Source organism: Apium graveolens, chromosome 7 (genome assembly GCF_009905375.1).
Source record: "Apium graveolens cultivar Ventura chromosome 7, ASM990537v1, whole genome shotgun sequence".
NCBI lineage: Eukaryota > Viridiplantae > Streptophyta > Magnoliopsida > Apiales > Apiaceae > Apium > Apium graveolens.
The window spans coordinates 193,412,615-193,426,991 of record NC_133653.1 but is presented as its reverse complement, the minus strand read 5'-3'; the positions used below and the strand labels follow the sequence as shown (position 1 = coordinate 193,426,991).

The window sequence follows — 14,377 nt, the reverse complement described above, 5'->3', positions numbered from 1 at the left end:
CTTCATGGGAATTGTTTCTGCTCTGTGTGTTCACCATGGTTGTTGTTATGCTTTCCCACAGACGACGCCAAATGTTATGGATAAAAAACTAGGATGTATTTATTACTATGGTTCGTAAGTTTTGATGCTCGATTTGATTGCTCTTTTGTTTCGTGACTCAATCTGCCTTAACAAGTTGCCTACGTACCTTGTTGTTTGCCAATGATCAAGTCAAAAACGTAGTTCTGATTTGTGGGGTGAGACCCCTTGTATAGGCATGGATGCCTTGAGATAAATTATGGTTAGGAGACTTGGTGAACAAGTCTCTGAATTTGTATGAACTTTGGAATCCTGAGATGTAGGAGAATAATTCCTTATCCTATGAGATCTCTTGGAGGCTAATCCACGAGGATTTATATCTTCACTAGGACTTTTCCCAACAACCGATTTTTCCCCCATTTATTAATTACGAAAATGATCAATATTCAGGTTTATTGGACTTATTTAAACAGGCTTTGTATGAAGCCCAAACCAAACCAAACATACCCAGTATATCCCGCTTTCACAGGGTCGGGGGAGGGTAAGATATACGCAGTCTTCCCCTCATTCAAAGAATGAAGAGACTGTTTCCCGAAAGACCCCCGGCTTGTGTGTGTATGTGCACAATATATAAAAAGTGTAAATATTTTAAGTGAAAATAAAATTTGATGACATAATTTAAAAAATTAGTACGAGACAAATCTCGCCTATGGCATTATCCACACAAGATTTACCTAATTTTAAATGCATTTAACATTTCTCATACATAGGAAGAAAATAACCCGTTACTGGAATCGCACTCTTACTATATATCCATGTTTAGTATCCATTTTCTTAAAATAGACACCGCCAACAATTTAAGGGATTGAGCACTTTCTTTTCTTCTTCTTCTTGCTCTCAAGAGTCTCCTCTGGATCACCAAATAATCTCTCTTAATATTTCTCATCTTTCTAAGCATCTTTCTGTATGCAGCCCAAACCCAATGCAATTAATGACATATTAAAAATTTATTTTATTCCCTATTGATATTTAAAAATTAATTCAAAAAAAATAATTATTTTGGGTAATTTCCCTGTAAATTATCTACATCCATAAGTTCTCCTTGTTTCGAGATTTCTAAAACCTATAATTAATAGTAACACTTTAATTCTTGGACAAGCTTCTTGAAAAGCCCAACTTACAAATTCAAGAAGCTATATAAAAAAATTCAAGCTCCCGGTTTTAACTTTTCACCATGTTCACCCTGCTGTAATTCGTGCCCTAATTCAAATTTAACCCATTGGCGCAATCCCCTGCTTGCTCTCCCACCGGTGGTAATTTATTACATAGATTCCTCGTATTTATTTATCAAGATTCCATACAATCATATATCTATACAATTCGCAAGTTTTGATTTTTGTTATTTTCTATATTTCGAAAGTTTAACGGGTATCTCTAGTCCTTATGCTTAGTGTCCTTAGCAAAGGGTATTGTGCGTGTGAGTATTTAAATTTTCGTAATTGACTTAACCGAAAAAAGAAAAGGTTTTAATTCAATAGTGTATATATGTAGTTGTTTACATTGATGTGTTTGTAATTTGAATACAGTTTCGGTTTCCGTCGTTAGATCAGAATGGATGAAAGTGGTGTTAAACTTGACAAGGTGATTGCGGAATTGGTCGATATGGGATTTAGATTTTCGCGAATTATAGAAGCTGTCAATGCAGTAGGTCCTTCGGTGGATGCTGCAATTGACTATATTTTTAATGATTCTCGGGATAATGAGATTGTTGAATCACGTAGTTCGGATTCTTTAACTGAAAAAGAGAATGGAAAGAGGGGTTCATCGTTGTTGAATCCTTCTCGTCCAATGAAGCAGTTGAAGTTATCTGAAGTAATTAAGACTGCGGATACAGAATTGGTTAATCGATCATCTAATTGCATAGAGGAGGAGGATATTGCACAAGATTGGGAACTTAGGGTCGCGAATTTGATGCTGAAACATTTTGGATTTTCGTCCTTGAAGAGTTTCCAGAAGGAAGCTCTAGCTGCTTGGATAGCTCACCAAGATTGCCTTGTTTTAGCTGCAACAGGATCTGGTGAGTGTGCTTGTATGTTTATTGTTTGTTTCATGTTGGAATTGTATGCTTCTGAGAAATCTCGTGTACTTTCTTGTATTGTGTTGTATCTAAAGAGGACTGCTTTTGTAGGAAAATCGTTGTGTTTCCAGATTCCGGCATTGCTTACGGGTAAAGTTGTAGTTGTGATTTCCCCCTTGATTAGTTTGATGCACGATCAGTGTATGAAGCTTGCAAAGCATGGGGTGTCATCTTGCTATCTCGGGTCAGGACAGAAAGATTCTACTGTTGAGGAGAAAGCAATGAGAGGCGTGTATGATATCATTTATATCTGCCCTGAAACACTTGTGAGGTGAAAGCAAATACATTTTATATGATCTTTGTTTTAAACATTTTGCGTTGTCAGGTTATTCAGTTGAATGCTGGTAAAAGTTCTATATATTTTCTCACAGACTTATAAAGCCACTCCAGGAGCTTGCAACTAAGCGAGGAATTGCATTATTTGCAATTGATGAAGTTCATTGTATATCCAAGTGGGGTCATGATTTTCGCCCCGAATACAGGTCGACTTTCTCTATTTTGATAGTTCACAACTCTAATTTTCTATTTAGATTTGAGATCATATAAAAATACAAATCAATTTAGATAGAAATTCATATTCTCACAATAATTAATTATCCTCATTCAGTATTCTTTAAGGTACTTAAGATTTCCTTGTGTTGTTTGTGTATAAATATTATATGCGAGTTGTGATATGTTACAAGTTAATTTAGTGTATATCTCGGACTTATCTGGATTTAGAGAGAAATCAAAGGTAGAACAAAGGAGATAGTGGAGTTTGGTTAGGGGTACGCAAGTGCGAGAATTAACAGAATTGAAACACATTGAATACAGTATTGCCCAATACATATAATATATATATACACTAAGTATGGAATAGGGAACATCAAATTAATTTACTTTTTAAGTTGAAATTTGAAACACGTTATATGTACACTTACATATTACCGCAACTTTTAACACAATGTTAAAAAATGTAACAAATAAAGTAATTAATGTCTTACACAGAAAATAATAAGTTAGGACAAAGATAATACTAAGGTTAAACAAAAAGACAAGAATCCGCACTATGCAAAAAAACAAATGACCAATGTTGAACAAATTTAAAATAATGTGTAACTAATATATGTAACCAAAATATAGAATTTGAACACATGAATAGTACTCCCCCCTCTCTATTTTTATTTATTTATATGTAACATGCTCACCGACAAAAATTAAATTCTGTTGTAAACTAAGATTGACATTGATCTATTATATTTTTAGGCGATTGTCTGTACTGAGAGAAAACTTTAGAACCAAAAAATTGAAGTGCTTGAAATTTGACATACCGTTGATGGCACTGACAGCTACTGCCACGATACAAGTACGAGAAGAAATCCTTGAGTCACTACACATGTCAGAGGAAACAAGGACTGTCCTCACCTCATTTTTTCGACCAAATCTCCGGTTCTCAGTAAGTTCTGTGTTTCTTTATTTGATGTACACTGATTATTCTCTTTCACTTTGAAATTCTATGCAATGGCTAGAATATCTCTCCCCACTTATCTATTAATGTTTAGACATTTAGTCACTTGCAAAGTTTGTTTTTGACATTTTAGATTCAACACCTTATCATTCTTTCGTATTAGTGATATTTGGCGTTAATTTCCTGTCATACCAGGTCAAGAACAGTAGAACAAGGGACCCATTTTCCTATGACAAAGATTTTCGTGAATTGATTAATATATACACCAGAAAGAATACTTCTGATGTAACACAAGATTTGATCTCGCCAGAGTTAGTGTATGCTTCGGATTATTCTTGTAGCACTTCCAGTGATAGCAGTTCCGAGTCATTTAATGTTTTGGATGGTATTGAGGATGATCCCTTGTGTGGAAGTGGTAATCGAGTGAGCTTTCAGACTGCAAAATCTGTTTTGAAGGAGAGAAATATGTCTGTTGAATATCTAGAAGACGAATGTGATTTACTCAAGGATGTAAACGATTTGGATGGTAAGCTTCTCGTGAATTATGCTTTACATAGTATGTTTCAGTCATTAACTTTACAAGTAGTCGACGCTAAAGAGTTTTAATTGGGTACATTTAAAAAAGAAATCTACGGCTACTCCCTTTAATAAGAACACAAAATATTTTTGCAGCCAGAACGGAGGGCTTCATGAAATATCATAGCTGTTATTGGATATGGTCAATAACAAGAAATTTTAATATTAACACACACCTGCCTCCATTGATGTTCAAACCCTCAACCTCTACCAAGAGAAGTAGAGTCAAATGTTAGGGAAAAAATGGAAAGATAAGTAGAGGCAGGCAAATAATATGATTGTCTTTATAACTCTTGAGCCTAGTGGGCGCTGCACAAGTAACGCTAAAAGTAATACCTTGGTTTTCATTTCAGTTCCTTTTGCAAAAGGAGTCCCTTTAAATGTTCTCAAATTTTATTCTATATGCATGGATTTTTAATTATCTTAACAAGGTAATTTTTCTACATTGATATAAGCAAATTAAACATCTGCGATTTGGTAAATATTACTGTGTGCTCTTTCTCCCTTCAATTATATCATACACAAACCTTCTACATTATACTAAAAGAGAGTACAACCTATGCCAAGTGTCATTCTCTTCTTAAAAAGGACACTTGTCACCCTCACAATTAATTTAGATATAATTTTAATTTAGTTAAAATGTTAATATTAATGACACTCTTCTCTCATCCCACTAATTATGTATATTCCTTTTTTTTTTAATTTTGAAACCTTCTTTCAATATTTTCCCACTAATTTTCTTTCTTCTTTCTTTTTCAATTTTAAAACTGTTTTCAATAATTTTTGAAAAATATCTAACAAATCTAAATTCTACTTGGTATCTTATACTAAGTGACCATCACCACTTAAAATTAAGTAACTAACAGCTATCCAAGTGATACTAAAATAAATTATATATATTAATTCTGACTTAAAATGTAACACATTACAATTATTAATTTATCTCTTTTAATATTAAAATTATAAACTATTTAACAATAATAATTGTAATATAACCGGGCATGTGCCTGGAAACTAATCTAGTCAGATCTATATTCAAGTCTCAAACCACAATTATCATTATTGCAGTTCCGTGTGCTGAATTCTTTGGACAACTGCCTGTGAAGGCAAACTATGATTTTGAATTTTCTGTCACACCTGAAAGACCAAAAGAGAGTCCAGAAGTTTTTGAAGAGCCACAAGGACTTGGGCCAACAATAATTTACGTTCCGACTAGAAGAGAGACATTAGAGATATCAGAGTTCATTTGTAGCTATGGTGTCAGAGCTGCTGCTTATAATGCAAAGGTATGTTACATATGTTTTTTCACCTATTGATAAGCTATTTAGTAGTCTCTGTTGTGTAGTCAAGGGAATACTTAAACCTCCTCCAGTTTAGGTAACTCTCAGGCTTGTTTTTTAGTTAACTTTTTTAAGAATTCTTCTGTCCCAAATCAGTAGTTACCTTGACTTTTTACACGTACTTTAAGGTGCATAAAAAATGATAGATCTAGTAATTATATTTCAAATTTCTTTTTACAAATAAAAATTAAATATTTAAACTTTTATTTAGAAAAACAAAATTTGAAAATTAATTGGAGGTATTTTTTTATACTCTATAAAATACGTGCAAAAAGACAAAGGGACTACTAAGGACAGAGAGACTTATGAAGGACTTTTGAATTGACAGGTTATACTTATTATTATACAGTTTTGGATCTAATAAATCCGATTCAAGTGAAATATTAAAATATAAGTATATCAGTGTATGACAAGGAATAGAACCTATCTTCTCCTAAAATTGGTAGAAGCAAAAATGAGTCATCACTCATCAGATTAGCAAAGAATGTGTAAAATCCTTGCTGAATGTGAAAGACTTATTCCATATTAAATGTCTAATTCTTACCTAAAGAGGAGTCTAGAACTTGACATTGAAAAACAACAAAATATGTCTAATCTCTTTCCAGCTTTCTATCTTCTTACTTAACAGAAAAATACACTACAAAATAACATCAGGAACTTACTAGTCCTGACATCTAAGCGTAAATTGATTTATTGTTTTAAGAGTAAAGTGTACTTTGTGTACCTGCACTTTGCCGATGACACCACTTGCAAAACTCGAGTTCTGAAAGTACCTTTTGAAATACTGAAGTTCAATTTTCGTTACGGATGGATGCATTCCGTTAAAGCGAAGGTACACAAAGTGCAGTTAATTGATATTGTGCGCCAAACATTAAGATTTCATTGTATTACAATGGAACAACTGTTGATACCGTGGGCCAACCATTAAGATTTCATTATATTACAATGGAACAACTGAAGCGAAGATTAATTTTTGACTTGTATGTATACCATTGCTTTAGGCAAGTGTCCAAGGAATTTCATGTAAGCTAAACTCTCGTACATTGGCTGACCAGGAACTGATAACTGTTTTACATTTATTCCAGTTACCTACTACTTACTGTTTTACATTTATTTCAGTTACCAAAATCACATCTGAGACAAGTACACAAGGAATTTCACGAGAATTCATTGGAGGTATAAATTCTTACCATTTGCTTGCAGTTTTCTGGTATCTTCATCTGGATCTTTAATTTGGATGGTGTTTAACATTATTGCTTCATTGGGGTATCTGTGTGTATTCGGAGAATAATAATAAAATCAAGAAACATTAGGAGTGGTACCTACCTACCTCGATGCCCAAGGCATAAGCAATTGAGTTTGGGGCTTTGTTTTAAGTCTCCTAAATAAATTTTTGCAGGCATTTTTACTAAAGATAGCAGCATCTTCTGATATCCATTGTTTTTTCTTCTCCTGGATTCTTTATCCTTTTCTTCCATTCTTCTGTGTATAGAATATTTTGTTTTAGTACCCCTTGTCTCTTATTTCCACGCTTCTAGTCCTTTTTCCCAGTTCTTTTACTTTTCTTTTTGTTTAGTCGCATAGATTATCAACCTTTTTCCTTGTTTACTTTGTCACTTGGAATATACATTTGCTTATATACATGTTTCTTATATGACGTTTAGTGCTTCCTATTGATGCAACAGGCACCTAGCCTGCATGTAATCTCTAGTAAAACTTTGTAGGCTCCATGTGCGTTCAGTTAAAGTTTATGAAATGACCAAGGGTATCTCTGTAACTGTATTAACTCATTTCACTTGTGAAATGTTAAAGACTGAAAGGTCACGCGACTGAAATTTTTCAATTGGTTATAGCCGAAGATTTCCGCTTGTGATATAAATGAAAGACATCGAATGTTGTTTTTTTATTAGTCTAGATAGCTTTACTACAATAACGAACACAACAATAGGTATCTAAGATTTTCTACATTTTTTTATTCCAGGTGGTAGTTGCGACTATTGCCTTTGGCATGGGCATTGACAAGTCTAATGTCAGAAGGATCATTCATTATGGTTGGCCACAAGTATGTTGTTTGCTTTAGTTTTAATTATAATTGTATGTTAAATTTCTTGTAACTTATCCTGATTGAGTATTGGAGCTTATTTCTGATCTTCACTCCGTCATTGTTTATTGATAGGCATAAAATGGTTTGTGTTTTGGGTTGTGCTTTAAATATATCTTGTTTGACCTTTATATTCAGAAGTATTCATAAATATGCACGTTGATTACACAAGATTATTTTCTTTGTTTCATATTTTACTCTTCACTATTATTGAGCTCCTTAATAATCTATAGAGTTTGGAAGCATATCATCAAGAAGCAGGTCGAGCTGGACGTGATGGAAAGTGGGCAGATTGTGGTAAAATACTAGCCGGATTAAATGTTTATTTATTAATTAGTTTAAATACAGTAAATGATTTAGCACAAAATAAGACAGTATTGTTTGTGCTTCTATGCTCAATATTTTGATGAGATGCCTGCCTAATCATTAATCTTTTGTAATCGTATCAAGCAGTTCTATATGCAGACTTTTCAGCGATACCTACACTTCTGCCAAGTCGAAGAACTGAAGAACATGCGAAGCGAGCAAATAAAATGTTATCAGATTGCTTCAGGTGACTGAGAAATATATGTACATAGCTACCTATGGCTTCAATATATCATGTATGACATTTGTCCTCTTCTAATTCTTGCAGATATGGAATGAATCTTTCTTGTTGTCGAGCAAAAACTCTCGTGCAGTACTTTGGGGAAGAATTCAACTCTGAAAAATGTCATATGTAAGTCACTGTTTTCATACTTTGCAACCATTCTTTGTTTCTTACTAAATATGTTGCAAACCCGTACTAAAGTGAACCAAGGAGTAGTAACCAAAGAATGATTACTACACTCGTGTTCAACTCTGCTTAGTGAAGCAATAGATTATTTGGTACCTTTGAACCTTTCTAGTACATGTAGCAGTAGCACTAAGTGGCCATGGTCCTCTATTTCATTAAGAACTCAATAAATACATATAAGAACATTCTTAGATAGGGAATTTAGTTTATACAATATGATAACCATAACTAGAACAAAGCACACTACCTCAAACAATTGCTCCCTGTCAAGCTTTTATTTAAAAACAAGCATAATAACCCGTGCAAGGCACGGGTCATTTTCTAGAGTTTTTTTATGCATCATGCAATTAAAATGTTTTTAGAGCAACTCCAACAATATCCTTATATAGGCTATTGAGTCAAATTTTGAAGAAATGGAGATAAAATTTCTCTCCAACAACCTCCATGTCCCCCTCTATAACGTTAGGAGTTTTGAATGCTTTCTCACTTCTAGGAGTGAATATCCCCTCAACTATTATTATATTATATTTTTCTTACCCGTTATTTTATATTTAATGAATGAATATAAACAGGGTAGTAAGTGTACGTTTAAAACGAAACGATTAAACTTAATCTGTAGAATGCCGTTAGTATGTTACAAATAAAAAGCTAAAAATTAACATATATGTGACCAAAATCTTGAATTTTATTTAAATAAACTATATGCACTGCTCTATATTATTATTGAGTTCACTACTAACTTACAATTAACTTACTCAATTTAAAAAGATAAAAAAGGCATAACTGTAGTCAGAATGACTTGTAATCATAATATACAATAATGTAAAATTTACATTATTGTTAATATTAAAGTTGATTTTAATGAAAAATATTAGTTTTTGAAATTCAACGTATGTATTTATGGGAAAATGTTAGTTTTTTATTTACACTACTGTTAATAAAGTAAGATTAAGTTATCTGTATGTGTGTGTTAGCATGTAAATTATTGTATATTATATCTCTTAGTAAATTATGATGGTTTCAATTATTTATATGCTAAATATCTGATTTATGTACATGTATAATCATTATTAACATCTAGTGAGACAATTGATTACTTAAATAACATGCATTTATAATTATTCAAAAATTAAAATTATGTAATAAATAAATTGCTATAATTTATATATGGTATTCACATTATCACTGACAAACAATCCATATCTATTTTTTACACAACCGGGTATCAATCATGGTTGTAACATAAAAATGCATTACATATTTTTAAGAATTATTATTGATATTCATGATTTTTATAAAGACTTCGAAAGAAAAATTGTATTTATATCATTATTTAAACCGTTTTTAAGTTTCTTTCATTACGACTCTAATATTTCTTCATATAATAATTTGATAAACATTTTATACTATTCTCCTAAAACTAAAAAATTTCAGTTTGATAAAGTTTTATAAATATCAGTTGAGCTGGTTAATTCCTTCAAATTATTGAACAATATATGTTTTTTTCTTAAATAATATAAAATGCATTGAATCAAATGCTACATTATAGTATAGATATAACTTTTATTTGAATAATTCAAAATATTTGTACAATATTATCTTGATCAATGAATATTGCTGATCTAAAAGAATTCTTTTTAAAAAACTAGTTTTTTAAGTAAAAAATGAAAAAGAAATCGATTTAATATATCATCGTAGATTTCACAAATCTCGTGAGATCTCATTTCAAATTTCAAATATTCTTAAAATCAGGACAAATCCCAAAAATAATAATGCGTTACCAGTGAAGTTAGTAATTTTAATATAAATAATCAATTGACTTTATCCTATAAAAACCTCAAACATATTAATTTATATTAACATAAGATATTAAAAAATTTCACATTATTTGTAAGATATTATCGCCGAACTTGTAATTTAAATTTACTAAATGTAGAATGTGACGATGTTTTCGGCCGGGACATGTAGTCAAATTTCGAGTATTTTTTGAATAATGGGCCAAGTTCTAAAATGCATTGACTCATTATAATTCAAACTTATCTAAATATGTAATACCAATATAGATTATTTATATATAAGCGATTCTATTTTCAATATATTTTTAAAAATTATATATGTACATTTTAATTACTTTTTATAATTAAAAATATGTTAAAAATATATGAGATATATTTTCAAACTAAAAAATGATTAATAAATAAGATAACAATCCATTTATGTACTATGCCTAATTTTATAACTAGAATTCAATTCTTTAAAATTAACTGTACAAATATTCAACTAACTATCTTTTTTTTGCGGAATTCAAGTAAGTATTTTTAAAGTTAAATAAAATATTCATTTAACACACTTAGTCACTTACATATTATGTATATGATAAAAAAGACATGCCACAATATGGTGTAGTGGTAAGAGGTTGTATAGTTGAATGAAATAACTTGAGTTCAATTCCCACAAATCACATTTTTTATAAAAATATAAAAAACAGGGGTAATTTAGTCTTTTCAATGAGACTTTATAATCTCATGAAATTATACGCCTGTTCTCCTATTATATATAGAAGAGATTCCTTTTCTCCCTTTCTGCATCATGCATCAATTACCATTCTATTTGTTCTCTCTATTTCTCCTTTTCCACTTATCTATAAATTTCATTTTTAAATGTCATTTTATTTCTTAATGTTTGTTCTGTATAATTTCAGTTTAATTTTTATAAATAAATACATTTTATATTTTTATTAAATAATCGTGAAACTATAGTTTAAAAAAACTATACTTTTTAGTTGTTATCAATACTTTATTAACTATGTAAGATTCAAATATTTTAATTTCAAGTTTATAATATATATTTCATAATTTTATATTAAACATAAAATATAAAGAATAACCTATTAAATACTCAGTGACGTTATTTTATAAAATAAGGGTTTTTATTCAGTGCTAACATCATATTCAACTATTTCACATAATTTAATCTATCCTGTTTTATAATATTCCAGTGGTCGTCTTCGTCTTGTATATTTAAATATTATTTGCACCATCTCTTATCCCTTCTTTTAAATTTAAAATATGTATAAGTTTTCATTAATCTAATATATATACACTTATATGTATAAGTTTTCATTAATCCACAATATGTATGCACACCAAAAACCCTACTGTACATGTACCGCAGAAAATTTCCGCTGTTTGGTATGCTGCAACAGTTGCCTGACCAGATCCCTTATATAAATCACCATTTATAACAAAGTGAGGAATCATGTCTTGCCTCCTACCTTTTCACACATTTTGATATAGGTGAGGCTCCAAGTAGATTGTAACAATTAGAGGTCTCAGAATGTTGAATGTAACTGTGTATGAGTACAGTAAACAGAGAAATCTTTTGTAGTATCAGTTTTAACATTATAAGTTTCGTAACTACCTAAAACTGTCAGACTATAAGCCACATTAACCTTCTAAGCTTTCACTTGCAGGTGTGATGTTTGCATCAATGGGCCACCTAAAATGCAGGATCTAAAGGATGAGGTGAAGATTTTTATGCAGGCTATTGCTCAGTATGTAAGTTATTGTTATCATGTGCTTATTCTTCCCATCATATTACTTCAATTATTAATTCTGGTCATTGTTTCGGGGGGGGGGGGGAGACATTTGGTTGATGGTAAATGAAACTGGTCAACGGGAATCAGAATGTTAATCCTAGTTGTTTGTGTTTATATGAACAATTTGATTAAGTGGAATGGGATACTCATTCTAGGTAAATGGATAAATCATTTCAACTTTCACCTTCGGGTTTCAAATAATTTCCAGACCCCTTATCCCCATTCCTATTAATAATTCAAACGACACCTTAATGTTAAACTGTAGCTGCTCTGATAAATGTGAAGTTCTTTTGTAGTACTTGTTTACTTCTGCTCTCACTTTTTTCCCCTAAATATCGTATACTTGTAAGCCTGCAAATTGGGCAATTGAAGGTGATTCCTGTAAATGAATTTTGGATGGTATCAGTGGATGCATGTTGACTTCGCTAATTTATAACTTGTAATTTTTGTAATGTTAATAACTTGATACTGAAGAATATATTAATTTAGTTTCTATTATTGATGTCATATTTGTATGACAATGTGCTTTTATGGTTGTAACATGCGTCAAATATGGTAAATGTGCAAGGCATCAATTTCATAATGATTCATCTGCATCTTAAAGTTTAAATGTTACCCTCTTTAAATTTTGTAAAATATGTTACCCTCTTTCAGGCAAAAAGTAGATTTGGAGATGGTTATTGTGTCAACAAAGAAGCAAGATGTTTAGACTTGGAAAACCTCAAGCTACTAGTTAGTAGAATTCGTTCCAAGGTAACTACCGCCCCCCCCCCCCCCAAAACCACCACATGCACTATAACATACACACCAGACACACAGGTCACAAGTACAACAGAATTTGTATTTCTGAAAAAAGAGCATGAATATCTATATCTACGCGATGCTTACATCTTTAGAATTTGCAACATGAAATAGAATGGAAGTTGAAACTGTAATTTAATCTTCCTACTGTTCGTAATCTTAAGAATCATCAGCAATTGGTTGCAATATACGAGTTGGTCATTACAGAGATACTGGGGTGGACCGATTATTTTATCCGGTTTTTTGGCAGTAACAAGTTTTACTGACAGAGTTGCTGTGCTATCATTGTTAGCAATTCTCAGGTTACAATTTAAAGTTTAAACGGTTTTTGTCATCGACAAAACATCATAATTAAGAAATCTAATCTTTTAGTTCATGATATTCATTTACTAAAATGATCGTTCGCTTTTTTATCACCAATAGTTATAGTACCATTATATTTCACTCCTTTTAACATTTGGATCGACACTCGAGATGTATTATTATACAGCAAAATGTTTATTCTACAGGTACAAAAGTATGCTGCTACTGGTTTGTTATGGTGGCGAGGTCTTGCCCGTATATTAGAAGACAAAGGATTAATTAGAGAAGGCAATAACATGGTATAAACTCGATAAGTATTTACTCTTATGCATATCATTAATAGTTAAAAACTCTAACTCTGTGGGAGTCCCTGATGCATATTAAATGTACAACTGTTTAGTGCTAGACTGCAGACCACACTTCTGTACCGCCCCTTTTTCTTTATAAAAAAGTCTGTGTGAAGCATATTGCTAAGAGCCTAATACTAAAACTAGTCTATCACATTTTCTTAGCATGTGCCCATGGGCACACATAGACAAAACGTTTCTTATAAAACTGGAATCGATGATATCATCAAGAAGCTACTAGATGAATATCCTATATAAAAGTTGTATAAGTAACTTTATAATCTGAGGATGATGATTGTAGATCTTTTTGGTGTAATACTGCTTGCTGTCTAGTTGTAACATTTGTATCTGATTGAATAATGCAGACAAAGGTTCAGATCAGCTCCCTGCTGCCAACACGCTTGGGAATGGAATTTTTGCAATCTAAGTCTGATGAACCATTTCATGTGTATCCAGAAGCAGACATGGTACTTTCCATGAAGAATAAATCATATTCAACTTTTGCAGAATGGGGAAATGGCTTGGCTGATCCTGAGAGCCACCTAGAAGAAATATTTTCCAGAAGATTCGGATGGACAAATCCATGGGTGAATCCATTTAAAAATCCGGGGAGCAATCCAGGGAGAAGGAAATCGAGAAGAGTCAAGCCAGAAATACGGACGGTTCGTGGAAGGTTGACTCAGAAGCTCTCGAAAAAGAAGTGAGTAGACTTGACGATAACATTGGCCCTGTTAAGCATCTCTACTTTCTTAATCGGATCTGCACAAGTGTCCTTGTTTTTTAATACACGCATATCTATATATAATTTGGCAATTTAAAAAGTTAGGAATCGGATCATCGCATAGAAATATAGTAGAAAATTGTAGTTTACGGCTCCTTTAGTGCTCAATTATGTGCGGATCTGAATAAATTTTAATGGCATTTAATCTATCTA

At 31.8% G+C, this 14,377-nt stretch overlaps 1 protein-coding gene across 4 annotated transcripts; it reads left to right on the top strand.

Annotated features, from left to right (window-relative positions):
* Positions 1-1,094: 1,094 nt before the first annotated feature.
* LOC141672575 (ATP-dependent DNA helicase Q-like SIM) lies at positions 1,095-14,377 on the top strand. 4 transcript variants are annotated; one of them, XM_074479201.1, is made up of 16 exons: positions 1,117-1,331; positions 1,605-2,095; positions 2,207-2,426; positions 2,527-2,637; positions 3,401-3,590; positions 3,798-4,128; positions 5,247-5,464; positions 6,638-6,694; positions 7,500-7,580; positions 7,853-7,916; positions 8,073-8,172; positions 8,254-8,337; positions 11,867-11,951; positions 12,647-12,745; positions 13,303-13,395; positions 13,809-14,377. In XM_074479201.1, the coding sequence occupies exons 2-16, from the start codon at positions 1,630-1,632 to the stop codon at positions 14,145-14,147; spliced, it is 2,538 nt and encodes an 845-aa protein (XP_074335302.1). In that variant the 5' UTR covers positions 1,117-1,331; positions 1,605-1,629; the 3' UTR covers positions 14,148-14,377. The 4 variants fall into 4 exon arrangements, with proteins under 4 accessions (XP_074335305.1, XP_074335302.1, XP_074335303.1 ...); XM_074479202.1 differs by lacking the exon at positions 1,117-1,331 and adding an exon at positions 1,352-1,495; XM_074479204.1 differs by lacking the exon at positions 13,809-14,377 and having other exon boundaries at positions 1,095-1,331; positions 11,867-11,947.

Excerpts from the sequence above, each read along its gene's own strand:
- LOC141672575 (XM_074479201.1), top strand. The coding sequence starts at position 1,630 with ATGGATGAAAGTGGTGTTAAACTTGACAAGGTGATTGCGGAATTGGTC. Across the intron at positions 4,129-5,246 it reads GGATGTAAACGATTTGGATG|TTCCGTGTGCTGAATTCTTT; the intron begins GTAAGCTTCTCG and ends TCATTATTGCAG. Across the intron at positions 5,465-6,637 it reads CTGCTGCTTATAATGCAAAG|TTACCAAAATCACATCTGAG; the intron begins GTATGTTACATA and ends CATTTATTTCAG.